At 46.3% G+C, this 21,992-nt stretch overlaps 1 protein-coding gene across 4 annotated transcripts in view; it reads right to left on the bottom strand.

Moving 5' to 3' along the window:
• The window catches only part of LOC134927386 (ATP-binding cassette sub-family B member 5-like), a 328,704-nt gene that overhangs the window by 166,941 nt on the left and 139,771 nt on the right, over window positions 1-21,992 (bottom strand). For all 4 annotated transcript variants that reach the window (XM_063921756.1, XM_063921758.1, XM_063921759.1 and 1 more), the window contains 4 exons: window positions 6,947-7,097; window positions 2,557-2,599; window positions 1,668-1,859; window positions 1,394-1,565 (listed from right to left, as the gene is read on the bottom strand). In XM_063921756.1, the coding sequence (XP_063777826.1) occupies window positions 1,394-1,565; window positions 1,668-1,859; window positions 2,557-2,599; window positions 6,947-7,097 (558 nt within the window). The remainder of the gene's footprint in view (window positions 1-1,393; window positions 1,566-1,667; window positions 1,860-2,556; window positions 2,600-6,946; window positions 7,098-21,992) is intronic.

The raw sequence follows: 21,992 nt of genomic DNA, 5'->3' as shown, positions 1-21,992 counted from the left end.
CTGCAATGCTAGACTTCACCTATAGCAGCTGACTTTCCAGGGTGAATTAGGTCCACCCTGTACTCAGAGGCTTATGTAAAGATAAGGCAACTATTGGAGGCTGCGTAAGAGTAAATGTACTACAGTGAGATTTAACTTGACACAACCTTGGCAATAATGCACAGGATGATATAATAGCAAACACTCAAAGAATACGAAATGCAACAATGCACAGGGTGGTAAAGTAATGAACACTAATGAAATGTAAATGCAACAATGCACAGGGTTAATATAAACAACTTAGCCAAATATAAATGCAACAATGCACACGGTGGCAACAATAATGAAATGTAAAGGCAACAGCCTTTGTGGAATATCTACACAAAACCTCAACTCAACGTTAGCTGGATCCAATCAGGAAAATGATCTTGACAGGGTATCAGAATCTCAGGAGTTCACAGGGCTGACAGGTTCTCACATGTAGCAGGAACTATTACCAGTGATCAGGGAGTGACCTGGAAGTGAATATAAATGCCCTCAAACCAATCAGGAAGGTAATTACATAATACAGTGCAACTGCCCTGCTGCAGGTAAATTAAACATAAAGCAACAGGGAATTCTGTCTACCTCCAGCGTCCCTGTTGCTAGGAGTCTGGTGGCTCCCAGCGCCCGCCTGTTGTTAAGCATCAGGCGGGGACCAAGAGGCATTGTGCCCGGCATCCACCCATTGCTAGCCGCTGGACGGGGATAAGCAGGATGCGCGGCATCCCGGCTCTTAGGAATCAGCCGGGACGCACGTCTCCCCACAGCCAGACCACAGCTGCTGACAAAAATATTTTCTTTGCTTTATTCTAATAATTTTTATAGCCAAATGTCTGGAGCAAAAAGTCTATGACAGGTGAGGCAGTGCCTCCCCTGCCTACCTTTTCCACATATCACAGATCAAAACTCACCAAATTTCCAGGAGTTTATACTGCTGCACCTGTGTAAAAATCTGACTCTGGTGCTAGCCAGTGCCTCCTGAGCCATTTAGCTCACAGCATGGCCCTTCTTTGTAGGAGCTACAGAGCTCAGTGACTAACTGGAGTGAAGATGCAACATTCAATCATATCAACAGCTCTTCATTAAACTGGCCTGTATCAGAGGGTAGGTAGGAAGAAGCCATTACTGAAGAAAAACCACATCAATTCGTGGCTTAAGTTTGCAAGAAACATCAGTGTGACCCTGCTAAAATGTGGGATAAGGGTTAGTGGTCAAATGAGACAAAAATTTCGCTTTTTGGCCTCAATTCAAAACGCCATGTGTGGAACAAACCTTTCATTGTCCATTCCTTAGCAAACACCAACCCAACAGTGTAGTATGGAGATGGCAGCATTATGTAACTTATTTTATGTAAAAATATCACAGTCATTACCTTGGAGCATATGGCAGTTGAAATTGCTACAAGTGGACTGGTAGCCAAGATGACCAGTGCGAGTTTCCAACCTTTGAAGAGTCCAATCACTAGTCCAGCCACACATGCTGAACAATTCTGTACAAGATGGCCAACTTTATCTCCTATTCCATCATTGATTTTATTGACATCTCTAGCAGAAAGCACAATCAGTAACAATAATGGTAAAATAATTTATAAATTAAGAACAAGAGTTTTATGTGGACAAGGCTAGACCATCCGGTAGGTCTCTTACTCTGTAAGACGAGTGTTGAGTTCTCCAGACTTGGTGACATCAAACCAGCTCATGTCTTGGGATAATACTGAATGGAAAAACAGTTTCCTCATTTTCCGTGTCTGTCTGGCGGCAGCTAGAACCCACAGGGAAATCTGGAAGTGTCCAAAGATCATAACAGCAAATCCTATTCCAACATAGTACAAGGAAAACCTGGGGAGAGATGTAGCAATCTCATAATAATGCATAATACACACATTGGGGGTCATTCCGAGTTGATTGTAGCTATGCTAAGTTTAGCACAGCTACGATCGTAAACTCAGACATGCGAGGGGACGCCCAGCACAGGGCTAGTCCGCCCCGCATGTCAGTGCCGCCCCCCCCCCCCCCCCAACACACACACACAAATACAAAAGCATCGCACAGAGGCAACGCCTTTGTATTTGAGGAGTAACTCCCGGCCCGCGCAGCTCCTGCGGCTGGCCGGGAGTTACTCTTCGCTCCCGCTGGCCACATCAGCTGCGTGACACGTCATGCAGCCGCTGCGACCCGCCCCCCCCATCGGTCAGGCCACGCCTGCGTTGGCCGGACAGCTCCCCCTAAACGGCGGCTAAACACTGTCTCAGAGGCGACTGTTAGGCAACGATGACTGCCATGCGCTGGTGCACTGTGGCGCCAGTGCATGCATAGTTCCGACCCGATCGCTGCGCTGCGACAAACTGCAGCGAGCGATCGGGTCGGAATGACCCCCATGGGAAAGTGCTGCAGAAACCAAGAGTAAATAACGTAGGTCATTAAGTTCCAAGTTGCTATCTTCTTATCTGTATATCTGTCTATGCTATATAAGAAACTGTTAAATAAATGACTAAATAAATAATGCATAACCATGTGTTAGCACTAATAAACTTACAGAGACATCTGCTCAGACAGTGGTTTGAACTGAAGACATTCAGCTGTTTCAAAATAAAAAAAAGTAAATGTTACTGCTATATTTCAATTTAGATATTATTACATAGCCAGATGCTATATTACACCTTGTTATTGGTTTCCTTATTGTTTGGACAAGCACAATATATTTTAACTCTCAAAATTTCAAATACATACTGTACTTTAATATATCAGGTTTTATTCATTGAAATATAAATTATTTTAGTGAAAAAAGATAAAACAAGCATGTAGATAACCTTACATGTGTATATTGTTTTGCATGTACCTTATGATATGTGCAACTCAGAGCACTATGCAATGGGTGGCTTCTGAGTCAGAGGCATGTGGAGATGCGGACGCAGCTTGCGGGTATCAGCACACTGCGCATGCACCACAGAAAGAAATTGGTGACTGCAAAAGTGCTGGATCAGGGACAGATGAGGAGTGCAAGTGCGGACAGATTGATCAGACAACTCTTATGGCCATTTTTTGGGGAGGAAAATGGGCAGTAACCGTGCAGAAGGAACTGTTCCATCTAGTGGGAGTGTCATGAGCCTGTAAGCCAACTACTGTAGCAGGTGGCAGAGATGGGATACCTGTTACAGTGAGTGCATGTCCAGATTGATACTAATGGTGATGGTTCTGGATGCAGACAGTTAAACAGTGGCCGGTTCGGCATGCAACGTGCAGACACATGGATGTTAGAATACATGGGCTGGTTCTCACATTAGCATAAGCTAGTATGTAGAATGTAGGCTGCTGTGGCCATACAGAAAAGCAGCCACAGATGACAGAAGGTATCCTGATGTATTCTCAGTAGGATAGCACAGGGGTTTTGGCCAAGGGCTGGGCTGCTGCTGGGTTTATTCTGATCAGTGTAATGCCTGGATAGCAGTATGTGATAGAAGAATACAGTGTAAGCAAATGTGATGTACGGATGTGTCCTCCTTCATCTTACACTTGCTGCGTACACACGTGCATTTGCATTGCATGTAAGATTAGCCGCGCCAACGTGATATAGTTGCACACGTAATTACATAGTGCTGTGCTTATGGGAAGTACGGATGCTCTTTCCGCAACTGCATTACCACAATGTGTATATTATTTTGTCAGTGATATAGATATGTCCTAAAATGGCCACCGTAGTGAAATATATTTTTTTATTACTGGTGATGAGTGAGAGAGCTGTTTATCCAAATATTTACACCACTCATCTCCTATATATTTGCCTTAGTCTGTGACTCTGTGCTCGTAACGCTGGGCGGAGTCACAGAGCTGGGCGGAGTCAACTGCATCTGCTGCAGGGAGCTACCCCATACCCAGCGCCAGCAGCAGTCAGGTGCAAGACCCTACCTTACAGTATAGGAGGTGAGGATGGGCACTAGCTGCCGGCTGCTGTGCCTGTCCTCCCCCCCCCAATCACCTGTGACAGCGGGCTGTGTGCTGTACAGTGCGGGTCCCGAAAAGGGGGCGGAGCTACGGCGCCACGAAGGGGAGGAGCTACACTGAATAGAGGGGCGGAGCTACACGGGACCAGACAGCTGAACAGTGGTGGAATCAGCATTGCAGTGACGGCCAGCCAGACTTGGTAAGTGGAGGGTGAGAGAGAGATGTGTGTGCGTGTGTGTATATAGTGGGTGTGTGTGTGTGTGTGTGTGTGTGTGTGTGTGTATAGTGGGGGTGTGTGTGTGTGGGTGTGTGTGTATATATATGGTGGGGTGTGTGTGTTTGTATATATGTGTGAATTGTGTGTGTGTGAGGTATGTCTGTGTGTGCGCACTTTATGGACGCCACTGCTGGGGGGGCCATTACATGCAAGGACGCTACTAATATAGGGGGGTATTACGTATAAGGATGCTACTAATACTGGGGGGCATTACATATAAGGACGCTACTACTGGGAGGGCATTACATGTAAGGATGCTACTACTACTGGGGGGGCATTATGTATAAGGACGGTACTACTACTGGGGGCACATTATGTATAAGGATGCTACTACTACAAGGGTGGCATTACGTATAAGGACGCTACTATTACTGTTGGGGGGCATTACATATAACTGCTACTACTACTGGGGGGCATTACGTATAAGGACGCTACTACTACGGGTGGGGCATTACGTATAAGGATGCTACTATTACTGTTGTGGGGCATTACATATAACTGCTACTACTACTGGGGGGCATTATGTATAAGGACACTACTACTATTGGGGGGGCATTATGTATAAGTACGCTACTACTACTGGGGGGGCACATCCGCTCCCACCCGCGGCACTCACGCCCCCACCCATAGCTCCCACACCTGCAGCACCCCCTGCCCCTCCCCCACCCGCTGCAACCCTACCCCTCCCCCATACCCACCTCTCCCCCCTGCTGCACCCTTCACCCAACCCGCGCCACCACCGCAACTGCCCCATCCTGCACCCACCCCTCCCCCACCCACCCCTCCCCCACCCGCACCACCGCCCCAACCCTCGGAACCCCAGCAGCTGCCTCCAACCACCCAACTGTACCACCACTGCTCCAGCCCCTGCCCCCCTCCGCAGCTGTCCCTCCACCCCCAGCACCCCCCCTCCCCCATCCACGTCACTCCCACACCAGCTTCTCCCACAGCCCTCCCACACCCACATCACCCCTGCTCCCAACCCCCCACCCATGGCACCCCCGCCCCTCTCCTACGCACAGCACCCCTGCTCCCGCACCCCCACCCCTCCCCTACCTGTAGCACCTGCCCCTGCAACCGGGGCACCCTCAAACCCACCACCTCCCCAAAATGCACCACACCAGCAAACCGCACCCTCCCCCACCCGTGACACCCCCCTTACTCCACCCCCATACCCACCTCTCCCCCCGCTACACCCGGTTAACGGGGCGTAGCCCCTAACGACGGTGTGAAGAGCGCCCGTAGGGCGCGATGAATCACCTAGTGTATTATAATTTAAGAGCATGCATAGCCATGGTCAGAATTAGGGAGACCAATATTGAGATCGGGATCGGCAGGATCCCAGGATTTTGGCACAAAAATGCCGGGATTTGAATCCCAGGATTGGATCCTCCAATCCCGGTATTCACGGGATTAGGTTGCGCATGCGCAGTTTTGCTGGACAGTGCTTAGCACCATAGCACTTGGCTGAGACGCTGCCCGGGTATATGGATGGAGCTTAGGCAGGCAGCCATGGACACTAGGGGTGATTTCGACGCGTTCGCACGCTTCTTTTTTTCGCAGCCGTGAGAACAGGTCAAGAATGTGCATGTGCAGCGGGTGCAATGCGCAAGTGCATCGCTGCCCGGTGACGGGGAACACCGGGCAGCGACTGAATTAAAGAGGAAAACAATCGCTGCTGTGATTGCACCGTGATTAACAGGAGGAAGGCGTTCCGAGGCGTCAACCGACAGTTTTTTGGGAGTGGAGATCCGAAAGCAGGCGTATTGAGGCGTTTGGTGGGTGGATGTCTGACGTCAATTCCGGGACCTGACCTGCTAAAGTGATCGCAACAGGTAAGTAAGTCCAGACCTACTCCTCTTCTGCACAAAACTTTTTTGCATGGTTCGGCTGCACAAGCAAACGCAGCCTTGCTATCCAAAAATCCACTTCCTCATAGGCGGCATCTACCTGATCGCACAGGCAGCAAAAAGTTGCAGAGTGCGATCAGGTCAAAATGAGGGCCACTGTCACTAACAGTGCTAATGGCATTTCAAATGTAGCACCAGCCACCAGCCAGATGGAGCTGGCGGATTGGCAGCCGATCAGGAAAGTGGGCGTAGTATTGGCTTCTCATTGGCTGCCGGACCACCAGCTTCGATTGGCTGGTGGCCAGCACTGCATTTGAAATAGCACCCGCATTGTCTGTAACTGTATATCTATAACTGCCCTTCTAATAGTAAGTGCACGCAGCACACGCCCTACATTCATCCTAGCTGTGCACCCCATGCACCCACCATCACTGTTCTCTACACCCACCTCACTGTTTCCTGCATCCTCCCTCACTGCTCCCTACACCCACCCTCCCTCCCTCATTACTCTCTACACACACACCGTCCCTCACTGTTCCCTTCACCCTCCCTCACTGCCCTCTACACCCACCCTCCCTGTTACCTGCACCCTTCCTTACAACTTCCTACACCCACCCTCCCCTGATGCTCCCCACACCCTCTCTCCCTGCTCCCTACACGGATCCATACTGCAATCCCATGATCCCGGGAATCCTGGGATTGAGCGTTTTTCAGTCCCCAATCCAGGGATTGGCATCCCTATTCAGCATTTCCATCAAAAAGATAACAAACAGTTTTCTAAGTTTAAAACTACTCATTTTTTGGTTACAAAAATGCAGTAAATCTGTAATTAATAAAATAGAATTAATTCATCTTACATGTATTTTGGAGAGATGAATTATAACACACTATGCTGTCAGTCATGTCGCCGAGCACAATGAGCATTACAGGGTCGCAGACACCATTCATCATTGCTCCAAGGAATCCAGTAATCATATAGAATACATCCAGCCCATCTGCAAATCGAAACTATAAACAACAGAAGATAAAAAAAAGAAACTCACAGTGAATGTAGCAAGCTGTAAACTTTGAAGTTATTCTTGAAATTAAAACCTAATTTCTAGTTCTGATATTCTTTGTTCTTTGACCTACGGCCCTGCGTGGCTCAAGTTACCTATTTGGTGAAATATTAATAACTGTGTACAGTAAGTAGGTAGAAGCAAAGATCTACCTAGTGTTATACAGTAGCACTGACTCTTTCTCTTTGCTTGTGGCAGTGCCATGTCTGATGAATCCAATGTGCTGAAGCAACCGTATGTCACTGGCTGTTATTTTCAGATAGACGTACAGTATCTGGAGAATTGGCTGGCCAATTGTGACAAAGGCCCTCATTCCGAGTTGTTCGCTCGCTAACTGCTTTTAGCAGTCATGCAAACGCTAAGCCGCCGCCCTCTGGGAGTGTTTCTTAGTTTAGCAGAAGTGCGAACTAAAGAATCGCAGAGCGGCACCAAAATATTTTTGAGCAGCTTCAGAGTTGCTTCAGACCTACTCCCTGAAAACGGTCAGTTACCTCCCAGAAACGCCCCTTTCCTGTCAATCACTCTGCGGCCAGCAGTGCGACTGAAAAGCTTTTCTAGACCTTGTGTAAAAAACCATTGGCAGTTGTGAAAGTACGCCGTGCATGCGCATTGCGCTGCATACGCATGCGCAGAAGTGCTGCTTTTTTGCCTAATAGCTGCACTGCGAACGAAAACAGCTAGAGAACAAACTCGGAATGACCACCAAATGTTTGATTTATTTTTTCACTGCAATTTAGATTTTGGTTTGAACACACCCCACCCAAATCAATCTCTTTCTGCACATGTTATAGCTGTCCCACCTGCAGTGCAGCATGTGTGAAAAGGAACACATACGCTGGATTAAAAGGTTCAGCGATTCCTTTATTCCTAGGCAGGTAACAGCATCAGGTTAGCTTCAGACAGCATACACTTTGCAGCATAGCAGTTCACAGTTGAAGCAAAGTTTGTAACACATCCATATGACTCCCTAAGGCAGAGGTTCTCAAACTCGGTCCTCGGGGGGCACAGTGCATGTTTTGCAGGTATCCCAGCAGGTGCACAGGTGTATTAATTACTCACTGACACATTTTAAAAGGTCCACAGGTGGAGCTAATTATTTCACTTGCGATTCTGTGGGGAGACCTGCAAAACATGCACTGTGTGTGCCCCCGAGGACCGAGTTTGAGAACCTCCGCCCTAAGGTAACCCCACACCCCCAGCCTACTGTGATTGGTTCACCGTCGGAAGCCCTTTGGATCTGCACTGACACAACTTTAAAGGCAGATGTCAGGTGCTGCTAATTAGCCTTGTTCACGGCTTACCACTGACCCTTGGAAAACCTGGACTGGATCTCATGCTGTTTATTGCGCCATCTCTGCACAAACCTGCTGCTCCACATTAACCACATCATGTGGAAGCATGCTGTCCCTGCCACCCATGCTTTTGCCCAGTTGCTTGCCTTTTTGCTTTACTCACAAACATGAATCAGGCCCTATGAGCAGTATCTTAGCTACAAAATCAGCACTGGAACCTTATTTGGGGCGGATTAATCACTTGAGAAAACTCCAGGTCATTGTTGTGTTCCAGTTTTTCATTAACACCTTAAAAAGATAGAACCACTTGGCCATTTAGTCTTCCCTACAAGAGTAATATTTATTGATACAGGTTGGGTATCCCATATCCAAATATTCCGAAATACGTAATATTCCAAAATACGGAATTTTTTGAGTGAGTCTGAGATAGTGAAAACTTGGTTTTCTGATGGCTCAATGTACACAAACTTTGTTTAATACACAAAATTATAAAAAATATTGTATTAAATGACCTTCAGGCTGTGTGTATAAGGTATATATGAAACATAAATGAATTGTGTGTATGTACACAAGCTTTATTTAATGCACAAAGTTGTTAAAAATATTGTCTAAAATGACCTTCAGGCTGTGTGTATAAGATGTATATGAAACATAAATGCATTCTGTGCTTAGACTTAGGTCCCATCGTCATGATATCTCTTTATGGTATGCAAGTATTCCAAAATACAGAAAAATCCGATATCCAAAATACTTCTGGTACCAAGCATATTGGATAAGGGATACTCAACCTGTATAGCCTATTGGTTAAACCTTGGAGTGGTCACAGTAGGTACTGTACACAGCGGATATGTAAGTGACTGATAGTCATTAAGTAGGTAGCTACATTTTTTGGTAAACAGCAGATGCAGGTGAACAGCAGTAACCATTGAACACAATGGTAATGCAGAGGTTAACAGTTGTGGTCATAAACAATGGTGAATAGCAGGTATCTTACTTCTGGAGCTGTGACACAGTACAAGGGGTGCAGTCTGCACATGTGCAGTAGCACATCAGGGTAGAGGTCAGACTTCCCTGCAGACTCTGGGTCCTAGCGTCCAGCATGTATGCACAAAAATGTTGCGCTGTTTGTACTAGAGTCTTAACAATATATTTGTGAGCCCCATAACAAAAGTCTGTAAGGGTCCCATAGTAGTTAAAAATGTACAGAACACATGGGGGCTTTGACAGGGAAGGAGGGCCCCAGTGAGTATTAAGCACCACAGCGGGTGTATTCCATACAACTATTATTATATTTTATCAAATTAATCCTGTTCGTACAGATTTAATACGTTTTGAAAAAAGGGTTGTCACCACATTATATTAAGATAATGAGTGTGTGTCAGAGAACTGCTGGGCTACAAATGCCAAGATCTACATTTGCTGGATACATTCTCTATTTGCTGATCCACGGGAAAATTACATAAATTGCAGCAAGTTCAATTTATTACTACCTGTGCTAAAAGCTGCATGTTTAGCTGTCTTGTGATATTCCAGCTATTAACAAGCTGCCAACTCCTCACAATCATTAAGGACACTTGTCAGGTGCTCTTCCAGCAGCAACAAATGGGTGAGAGGGAACGCATCACCAGCAGCTCCAATGTTCGAGCCTCTCTGAGGCCGTATTAGTGCAATCATGAGAGCTGCTGGAAGTTCAGGTACAGCAGCTCCCTCCCTCCTGACAGAACACACAGTCCCCGGAACTCCTGAAGCCCTAAAAGGGTTCCCTGGCCCTGTTGTCATCCCACCAGACATACAGAACATAAGAGGCTGCACTCAAAGGCTTGCAATCAAGTGAAAAACGTGTATCCAAATAGACTGATTGCAAGCCTCTGAGTGCTACCTCTTATGATGTGGATGTTTGTATTATATATATACACATTTATAATTATGTGAGGGCACACAGTGACGTCAGCAGCTTCCCCATATTACAGGTGGCTGCTGCCTGATGTGGATGCTGCCCGTGGCCGGCTCCAGCGGCAACACAACACGGACCATCGGGACCGCGCCAAGTGACGGGGTGGGGGGGGGGGGGGTGTTGCTGGGGCAGTTGGTGTACTTGTTAATTGTTTTCTTCCCCCTTCATTTGCATATATTTGTACTGTACATGAAGTGTGTATGTATGTACTATGAATGTGTATGATATATATATATATATATGCTGCAAAGGGTCCTGTTATGATTCCAGTACTTCTGACCAGAGGTGATCTTATGACAGAGGCCAGAGTACTGGAAGGAAATGCTGGTTACGGGAGCGGGAAAGCCTAGTAACCCCTGGCGCCCTAACTCCGTTGTCTCGCCCGTGTTATCAGAAATCCCCTGCGAGACTATGGTTGCTTGAGCCCATGGCAGCCGCGTTTGAAGGGCGGATTATGTCTGCCCAACTCCGATGCCCCCTCAGGTCTTAATGGGAGACAAAGGGAAATCCGAGACAGGGTGATAACAAGGGGCCCTCGGACTAAGCAACCAGGCCAGGGGCTACAAGCTAACTAACTTAAACCTGAAGTATGTGCGGACAAACCGCCAGGGAAAAGGACAACCAAAAATCCACTAATCCGTTACTCCTATCCAGCACCGCTGGATACCAGAGTGGATTTGTGGGAGCGGAATCCTCCGCAAAAAGCTCCGAAACACAATATAACCAAATAATAAGTAGTAAGCGGTCAAGCCGCAACACACGGCTACGCCACGACTCACGAACACCACAGGATGTTAAAGGTGCTCGGTCTGGACTCCAGGAAAAGATGACAACTTCCGAGTACTGGACCACTGAGGACAGGAACGACCGGATAGAACAGGACTGGAAAACTCTCTGCAACTGACACAGCAAACAGGAAGCTATTACCGGCGTCTGTGAGAAGTCCTGAGAGTGCCTTTAAATGGGAGCCCTCCAATCAGGAGCCAGACAGGGCTAATTACAACATGCCATGCAGCTGCATGCTGCACGGCCAGGAACCAGTGAGGTGATTAACTTAGACCCAGCAACGGGGAACGCGGTCCGACAGTGGCGTCCCCGTTGCTAGGGTCTGTGCGGCTCCGTGCGCCCGGCGTCCAGCGTTGCTAGGGAGCCGGCGGCTGTCCGCATGCGGCGTCCCTAGTTGCTAGGCGCCGGGCCGCACTGGCGAGCGGACCCTCAGCGCCTAACAGTACCCCCCCCTTGAGGAGGGGTCAAGGAACCCCTAAGGCCAGGTTTCTGAGGAAATTCTCGAAAAATTGCCCTCTTGAGCCTCGGGGCATGGAGATCCTTATCCAGGACCCAAGACCTTTCTTCTGGACCATAACCTCTCCAATGTACCAGAAAATAAAGCCGACCCCGGGACAACTTGGAATCGAGAACCTTCTCCACCAAGAACTCCTGCTGACCCTGTACATCTACTGGTGATTTCCCCTGAGAGACCTTTCGAGGAAATCTACTGGAAGAAACGTATGGTTTCAACAAGGAGCAATGGAACGTATTTCCGATCCGGAGAGTTCTTGGTAAACGTAACCGGAAAGCAACTGGATTGATTTTTTTTATAATATGAAATGGGCCAATAAATTTGGGGCCCAATCTGGCTGAGGTTTGTCGAAGTTTAATGTTGCGAGTCGACAACCATACCCTATCTCCTACTTTAAAAGTGCAAGGCCGCCGGAGCCTGTCAGAAATTTTTTTCTCCCGAAATGCAGCTTTTCTGAGAGCAAGGTGCACTTTTCTCCAAATGAGTCTGAGATGAGAGGTCAAGGTCAGCGAGGAGACAGAGGAATGTTGAAAAAAGGAATTAGCCCTGGGGTGAAAACCGAAAACTGTAAAAAATGGAGACACATTGGTGGAGGAATGACAGGCATTGTTGTAAGCAAACTCCGCCAAAGGAAGAAACTCGGACCAATCATTTTGGAGTTTGGCCGAGTACAAACGCAAATACTGTTTTAATGATTGATTAACTCGCTCAGTCTGCCCGTTGGATTGGGGATGGTAGCCGGACGTTAAAGACAATTTCATCTTTAATGAGGCACAACAAGACTTCCAAAATTGTGCAATGAATTGTGGACCCCGATCAGAAACAATATCAGTGGGTAATCCATGGAGTCTGAAAACATGGCGGAGGAACAAAACTGCCAATCCCTGGGCAGATGGCAGTCGGGGAAGAGCAATGAAATGGGCCATCTTGCTAAAACGGTCCACTACTACCCATATGACTCGGCATCCGGCTGACAGAGGGAGGTCTACCACAAAATCCATGGAAATATGAGACCATGGCCTGAGAGGAACATTTAAGGGCATAAGTTGACCAATAGGCAAGGAACGGGGAACTTTATGCTGTGCACAGACTTGACAAGAAAAAACAAACTCCTTAATGTCTTTGGAAAGACCAGGCCACCATACTGAGCGGGAGACTAATTCCAAAGTCTTAGAGATCCCCGGATGCCCGGCAACTTTGCTATCATGAAACTCAGTCAAAACAGTTGCTCTCAAAAACTCAGGGACATAAAGACGACCAGCAGGAGTATTTCCAGGAGCTTGATGTTGAAGCTGCTTTAACTGGGTGAATAAATCTTGTGTGAGACCTGCCCGAATGACTGAAGACGGAAGTATGGGAGTAACAGGACTGTTATCATGAACTGGAAGAAAACTGCGTGACAGGGCATCCGCCTTGGTATTCTTGGAACCTGGCCTGAAGGTGATAAAAAACTTGAAACGAGTAAAAAATAAAGCCCAACGAGCCTGCCGGGCATTCAGCCATTTAGCTGATTCGATGTACTGAAGATTTTTGTGATCAGTCAAAACTGAAATGGTATGTGTTGCTCCCTCAAGCCAATGCCTCCACTCCTCGAAAGCCCATTTAATAGCCAGTAATTCCCGGTTACCAACATCGTAGTTGGATTCAGCAGAAGAGAATTTCCTGGACATAAAGGCACAAGGATGTAATTCTAGAGAGTCCGGATCCTTCTGAGACAGGATAGCCCCTACTCCAACCTCCGAGGCATCAATCTCAACAATGAAAGGCAATTCTGGGTTGGGATGTCTGAGGACTGGGGCTGAGATGAAGGCTTGTTTCAAGGCCTGAAAAGATACTTCAGCTTCACGTGACCAGTTGGTTGGATCCGCTCCCTTCTTAGTCAGTGCCACAATGGGAGCAACCAGGTCGGAAAAAGAATGAATAAATCTTCTATAATAATTCGCAAACCCTAAAAAGTGCTGAATTGCTTTTAAGTTGGTGGGTTGCGCCCAACTAAGGATGGCTTGGAGCTTCTTTGGTTCCATACAGAATCCCCGAGGGGAAATAATGTACCCTAAAAAGGATACCTCCGTGACATGAAATTCACACTTCTCCAGCTTGGCATATAGGTGATTTTCACGTAATTTTTGAAGAACCTGACGCACCTGGGTAACATGTTGTTCAATAGAGTCAGAATAGATCAAGATATCGTCTAAGTAGACGACTACGAATCTTCCAAGAAAATCACGGAGCACATCGTTAATGAGATCCTGGAAAACTACCGGAGCGTTAGACAGGCCGAATGGCATAACCAGATACTCGTAGTGACCCGATTGAGTACTGAATGCCGTTTTCCACTCATCTCCTGACTTGATTCGGATGAGGTTATACGCTCCTCTCAGCTCAATCTTAGAAAAAATCACAGCCGAACGTAGCTGATCAAAGAGGACAGAAATCAGCGGCAAAGGGTAAGTATTTTTTACTGAGATCTTATTCAAGGCTCTAAAGTCAATGCAGGGTCTGAGTGATCCATCTTTCTTCTCCACAAAGAAGAAGCCTGCACTTAAAGGGGATTTAGATGGCCTGATAAATCCTTTCCCTAGGCTCTCTTTAACATACTCATTCATGGCCACAGTTTCTGGTCCGGACAATGCATATAACCTTCCCTTTGGCAATGTGGCACCAGGAATTAGCTCAATAGCACAATCATAAGGCCGATGGGGAGGCAGAATGTCCGCATTGCCCTTGGAAAATACATCAACAAAATCCTGGTATTCCACAGGAATGGGTGCGGGAATGACAGCAGCAATTCTGAGGGGAAGCGTAATACATTCCTTATTACAGATGGTACCCCATTGTGAGATCTCCCCCGACTGCCAATCAATGATGGGATTATGAAAGGCCAGCCAAGGGTGACCCAGAACCACTGGAACTGCTGGGCAATGGGTAAGGAAAAATTCAATTTTTTCGGAATGAAGAGCTCCTACCGAAAGTAGAACAGGGGGTGTACAGAGAGAAATAACCCCATTGGATAAGGGACTCCCATCTAACCCATGCATGGTGATATGCCTACCCAAGGTTAACTGAGGAATACCTAAGGCCTTGGCCCACGTTAAGTCCATAAAGTTCCCTGCAGCTCCACTGTCAACGAAAGCCGGCACCGAAGAACAGAGGCTGCCAAAGGAAACTTTAGCTGGGACTAACAGGGAATTATTCGAGGAGATAAGCTGCAGACCAAAGTGAACCCGCTCACAATTCACTTGGTCGAGGCGTTTCCCGACTTGTTCGGACAATTACGGGCAAAATGTCCTTTACCCCCACAGTACAAACAAAGACCAGAATTTTGCCTTCTGGTTCTTTCTTCAGGAGACAGCTTGGAGAGACCCATCTGCATGGGCTCCTCTATGTCCACAGGAATGGAAAAAACACAAGGGGTAGACCCGACAGGTGCTCCTTTTTCAGCCCTCCGCTCTCTGAGACGACGATCAATCTTAATAGAAAGCTCCATGAGTTTATCGAGAGTCTCAGGAGCGGGATACTGAAGGAGACTGTCTTTTATAGACTCAGATAAGCCGAGGCGAAACTGACTGCGTAGGGCTGGGTCATTCCATCCACAGTCGTTCGACCAACGGCGAAACTCCGTACAATAAATCTCTGCGGGATTCCTACCCTGTCTGAGAGCACGTAACTGACTCTCGGCGGATGCCTCTCTATCAGGGTCATCATACAATAGCCCTAAAGACCCCAGAAAGGCGTCTACAGACAACAATGCCGGATCCTCTGTTCTTAAACCAAAAGCCCAGGTCTGGGGATCCCCCTGAAGTAAAGAAATAATAATTCCGACCCGCTGAGATTCCGTACCTGAGGAGACTGGTCTTAAACGAAAATAAAGTTTACAAGACTCTTTAAAATTAAAAAACTGCTTCCTATCACCAGAAAAACGGTCAGGCAAATGCATTTTCGGTTCAGGAACGACCCTCGGGGAAGTCCGTAAAAGATCTTCCTGTGACCTCACCCGAAGGGAAAGATCCTGAACCATCTGAGTAAGTTCTTGAATCTGGCTAACTAGAAGCTGGCCAGGATTTGGCCCTAAACCAGTGGGATTCATGAGGCCGACAAATCTTCTAAACTGAATAAGGGAAAAAATCAAACCCTGTTTAATTTTAAGTTTTGGTCAGGCCGGTAATAATGTTATGATTCCAGTACTTCTGACCAGAGGTGATCTTATGACAGAGGCCAGAGTACTGGAAGGAAATGCTGGTTACGGGAGCGGGAAAGCCTAGTAACCCCTGGCGCCCTAACTCCGTTGTCTCGCCCGTGTTATCAGAAATCCCCTGCGAGACTATGGTTGCTTGAGCCCATGGCAGCCGCGTTTGAAGGGCGGATTATGTCTGCCCAACTCCGATGCCCCCTCAGGTCTTAATGGGAGACAAAGGGAAATCCGAGACAGGGTGATAACAAGGGGCCCTCTGACTAAGCAACCAGGCCAGGGGCTACAAGCTAACTAACTTAAACCAGAAGTATGTGCGGACAAACCGCCAGGGAAAAGGACAACCAAAAATCCACTAATCCGTTACTCCTATCCAGCACCGCTGGATACCAGAGTGGATTTGTGGGAGCGGAATCCTCCGCAAAAAGCTCCGAAACACAATATAACCAAATAATAAGTAGTAAGCGGTCAAGCCGCAACACACGGCTACGCCGCGACTCACGAACACCACAGGATGTTAAAGGTGCTCGGTCTGGACTCCAGGAAAAGATGACAACTTCCGAGTACTGGACCACTGAGGACAGGAACGACCGGATAGAACAGGACTGGAAAACTCTCTGCAACTGACACAGCAAACAGGAAGCTATTACCGGCGTCTGTGAGAAGTCCTGAGAGTGCCTTTAAATGGGAGCCCTCCAATCAGGAGCCAGACAGGGCTAATTACAACATGCCGTGCAGCTGCATGCTGCACGGCCAGGAACCAGTGAGGTGATTAACTTAGACCCAGCAACGGGGAACGCGGTCCGACAGTGGCGTCCCCGTTGCTAGGGTCTGTGCGGCTCCGTGCGCCCGGCGTCCAGCGTTGCTAGGCGCCGGGCCGCACTGACGAGCGGACCCTCGGCGCCTAACAGGTCCGGTACTCCAATTACACGTGCTGAGTTCCCTGGTGCGGCACTCAGGCTTACAGGAACAAAAGTCACCACTGTCCGTCTGTTCAACGTTTCAATTTTACTTAGAACATTGTCATCAGGATAAATATTTCATCTAATATCATGCTGTACAAGAGATTTATAGATGACCTATTCATCATATGGAAGGGCCCACAAGCAACATTGCAGAACATCTTGGATGCCCATAATGCGTCCACCAGCCCTTTGAAATTGGTTTACAAAATGGATTTAAACACCATAGATTTTCTGGATGTTAAGATCTCTCTTGAAAATTAAAGCATCAACACCACAGTGTTCTCAAAACCAACAGACAGGAACACTTTTCTTCATAATTCCATTTGCCATCCCAAAGGAGTTAAATTGGGCCTTCTATATTCCCAAATGATAAGGATCCACAGGATTAATTCAGATGTAAAGAGGGCAGCAGCTCAAATAGATGACCTTATCAGTCGATTCATATTGCGAGGGTATGATTCTAAACAACTATATGAGACCAAATCTAAAGTATTATCAATGAGTAGAAACACATTACTTCAGAAGAAAGTGAAAGAAACTACAGTACCAAAATTGCCTTGGAAAAGCACCTTTAACATTGCCTCTGAGGAGACGAATAAAATCACCAAAAAACATTGGCACCTTATTCAAACCGACAACAAGTTGAATTTACAGAACACCAGTATTATGCCTTGTTATCAACGATCTAGAAATCTCAGAGAAATGTTAGTCAAAACGGACATTTCATCTAAAATCAAACCTGAAAAAATGACCTTGTTTGCAACCCGCAAATGAGGTTGTTTTAGGTGCACCTGCACAACGTGCTAACATCTTATTCCAGGAGACACCTTTTGTCACCCTCACCTTGGTCACAAAATCCACTTTTGTGATTTATCAAATAATTTGCCCTTGCGGCCTAAGTTACGTTGGCAAAACGAAGAGAAAGTTTAAAGAAAGAATGACGGCCCATAGATCAGCCATAAGGATGACCTTATCTAAAGGAAGCAGTGAGCAGCCGGTGGCACGCCACTTCGCAACCTTTAAACATTCCCTGGCAAGTCTACGGTACCGTATGATAGATCACATCCCCACCAATGTCAGAGGCAGAGATAGGCATAAGGCCCTCTTAAGATGTGAATCTAGGTGGATACAAAAACTGGATGTGATCACACCAAGAGGACTGAACGAATCCCTACCATTAGCATGTTTTTTCTAATTATTGATGTGGGACTTTGGATATCCACAGTATGCCATGGTCAATTTTTTCTCTTCTCTATTTGATGATTTGCTCTAGTATATATCCCTAGAGCTTTGGACCACAGTCCTGTAACATACTTCACGTATGAAGATCGTCATTATATCTCTGGTCTACACATATAGTTGTGCCTCTGTTCTGATTTCGAACGGAGGCTAGAACACTCTATGGTAGTTTCCTTCATGTTTATGTGTATTACTTAGGTTTCTTCCATTTGGCACTGTTTTATTTGCATCCAGCATTAATATGCTGGGTAATCATGATAATGGAATTCATTGACGTGCATCGTGCTATATGTGATGACGTTATTGGTGTCTGTAACATCAACCACTATATTATATTTCAGCATGATGCCAGCTTAACATGTGCCCATCATAGCATTTTACCATGATGTACCCTTGCATATATCACCATTAGCGGTTATAAGATAATAGATTGTCTAAATTGTAGTATTCATACTGTATGTACCATATCCTTCTGTTCCTTTGATCATCTGTATAATGCATTTATAAGGATTGCATCCATACTATATGTATCTGAATACTACAGCAGCTTTTCTACACATGCTGCTTTGTTTACATGTAGGAGTGTCAAATCGGGTTTCTATGGTGATAGGCTCTACCGACGTGCACCGCGCAATACGCAGTGACGTCATCACCTAGCGCCACAGCGGCTGAGTGGGTCCCCGCCAAACAGGTGTTGCACACATCACTCTGGTGAGGGATATAAGGTAAGCACATTTTACAAGTAAAATTGAAACGTTGAACAGGCACTTAAGTGCTGGCACTAGGTGTCATAACGATTTGTATATTGCAACATGTTAGTATTCACACACTGTTTTCTTATTCCAGTGTGTTCCCATGGTTACCGGGGCCGGACGGGGTGATGTCACTTCTGGCGCGACGGGAGACCCGCGGCCGGAAGTGCCACTGCGGGACGGCGGCCGGGAGCATGGGATGCACACGGAGTTTGCTGAGGAGGATCACAGGTTAGTTTTTGTTATAAATGTCACTGTTTGTTCACGGTTCTGGTTGTCTGAGGAAGGGGATTATACCCCGAAACGTCACAAATAAAACGGCCCAGTGGGGTCTTTTTTGCACTTAACTAATGTGTGAATAGTCTCTGAGTGCCGCCCATAAGAAAGGAGATATTTATATATATATACAGGTTGAGTCTCCCTTATCCAAAATGCTTGGGACCAGAGGTACTTTGGAAATGGGATTTTTCCGTATTTTGGAATAATTGCATCCATAGTGAGATATCATGGTGATGGGACCTAAATCTAAGCACAGAATGTATTTATGTTTCATATACACCTTATACACACAGCCTGAAGGTAATTTATGCCAATATTTTTTATAACTTTGTGCATTAAACAAAGTGTGTCTACATTCACACTAGAGATGAGCGGGTTCGGTTCCTCTGAATCCGAACCCGCCCGAACTTCAGTTTTTTTTACACGGGGCCGAGCGACTCGGATCTTCCCGCCTTGCTCGGTTAACCCGAGCGCGCCCGAACGTCATCATCCCGCTGTCGGATTCTCGCGAGGCTCGGATTCTATCGCGAGACTCGGATTCTATATAAGGAGCCGCGCGTCGCCGCCATTTTCACACGTGCATTGAGATTCATAGGGAGAGGACGTGGCTGGCGTCCTCTCCGTTTAGAGAAGAGAGTGAGACAGTAGAGAGAGACACAGTAGTAGTAATTTTGGGGAGCATTAGGAGGAGTACTACTACTACTACTTGCTGAAGTGATATAGATAGTGCGACTGTATTAATTATCTGACTTGTGGGGGAGACACTGACAGTGGGGAGCAGTTAGAGTCTGAGAGCAGGACTCAGGAGTACATATAACGTACAGTGCACACTTTTGCTGCCAGAGTGCCACACTGCCATTGTGACCACACTGACCACCAGTATAATATATTTTGTGATTGTCTGCTTAGGAGTACTACTTACAAGTTGCTGTAGTGTGACCAGTGACCTGACCACCAGTTTAATAATCAATCACCACCAGTTTAATATATATATATATATATATATATAATTGTATATAATATATATATATACAATATTGTATACCACCTACCCGTGTTTTTTTTTTTTCATTCTTCTTTATACATACTACTATAGTAGCTTACTGTAGCAGTCTGCGGTGCTGCTGAGCTGACAGTGTCCAGCAGGTCCGTCATCAGTCATTACATAATAAATATATATACCTGTCCGGCTGCAGTACTAGTGATATTATATATACATATATATTGATTTCATCTCATTATCATCCAGTCTATATTAGCAGCAGACACAGTACGTTAGTCCACGGCTGTAGCTACCTCTGTGTCGGCACTCGGCAGTCCATCCATAATTGTATACCACCTACCCGTGGTTTTTTTTTTTCTTTCTTCTTTATACATACTACTATAGTAGCTTACTGTAGCAGTCTGCGGTGCTGCTGAGCTGACAGTGTCCAGCAGGTCCGTCATCAGTCATTACATAATAAATATACATACCTGTCCGGCTGCAGGACTAGTGATATTATATTGATTTCATCTCATTATCATCCAGTCTATATTAGCAGCAGACACAGTACGGTAGTCCACGGCTGTAGCTACCTCTGTGTCGGCACTCGGCAGTCCATCCATAATTGTATACCACCTACCCGTGTTTTTTTTTTTTCTTCTTTATACATACTACTATAGTAGCTTACTGTAGCAGTCTGCGGTGCTGCTGAGCTGACAGTGTCCAGCAGGTCCATCATCAGTCATTACATAATAAATATACATACCTGTCCGGCTGCAGTACTAGTGATATTATATTGATTTCATCTCATTATCATCCAGTCTATATTAGCAGCAGACACAGTACGGTAGTCCACGGCTGTAGCTACCTCAGTGTCGGCACTCGGCAGTCCATCCATAATTGTATACCACCTACCCGTGGGTTTTTTTTTTCTTTCTTCTTTATACATACTACTATAGTAGCTTACTGTAGCAGTCTGCGGTGCTGCTGAGCTGACAGTGTCCAGCAGGTCCGTCATCAGTCATTACATAATAAATATACATACCTGTCCGGCTGCAGTACTAGTGATATTATATTGATTTCATCTCATTATCATCCAGTCTATATTAACAGCAGACACAGTACGGTAGTCCACGGCTGTAGATACCTCTGTGTCGGCACTCGGCAGTCCATCCATAATTGTATACCACCTACCCGTGGTTTTTTTTCTTCTTTCTTCTTTATACATACTACTATAGTAGCTTACTGTAGCAGTCTGCGGTGCTGCTGAGCTGACAGTGTCCAGCAGGTCCGTCATCAGTCATTACATAATAAATATACATACCTGTCCGGCTGCAGGACTAGTGATATTATATTGATTTCATCTCATTATCATCCAGTCTATATTAGCAGCAGACACAGTACGGTAGTCCACGGCTGTAGCTACCTCTGTGTCGGCACTCGGCAGTCCATCCATAATTGTATACCACCTACCCGTGTTGTTTTTTTTTCTTCTTTATACATACTACTATAGTAGCTTACTGTAGCAGTCTGCGGTGCTGCTGAGCTGACAGTGTCCAGCAGGTCCGTCATCAGTCATTACATAATAAATATACATACCTGTCCGGCTGCAGTACTAGTGATATTATATTGATTTCATCTCATTATCATCCAGTCTATATTAGCAGCAGACACAGTACGGTAGTCCACGGCTGTAGCTACCTCAGTGTCGGCACTCGGCAGTCCATCCATAATTGTATACCACCTACCCATGGTTTTTTATTTTTTATTTCTTCTTTATACATACTACTATAGTAGCTTACTGTAGCAGTCTGCGGTGCTGCTGAGCTGACAGTGTCCAGCAGGTCCGTCATCAGTCATTACATAATAAATATACATACCTGTCCGGCTGCA

Source organism: Pseudophryne corroboree, chromosome 5 (genome assembly GCF_028390025.1).
Source record: "Pseudophryne corroboree isolate aPseCor3 chromosome 5, aPseCor3.hap2, whole genome shotgun sequence".
In the NCBI taxonomy this organism is placed as follows: Eukaryota; Metazoa; Chordata; class Amphibia; order Anura; family Myobatrachidae; genus Pseudophryne; species Pseudophryne corroboree.
This window is presented reverse-complemented; position numbering and strand designations above follow the sequence as displayed.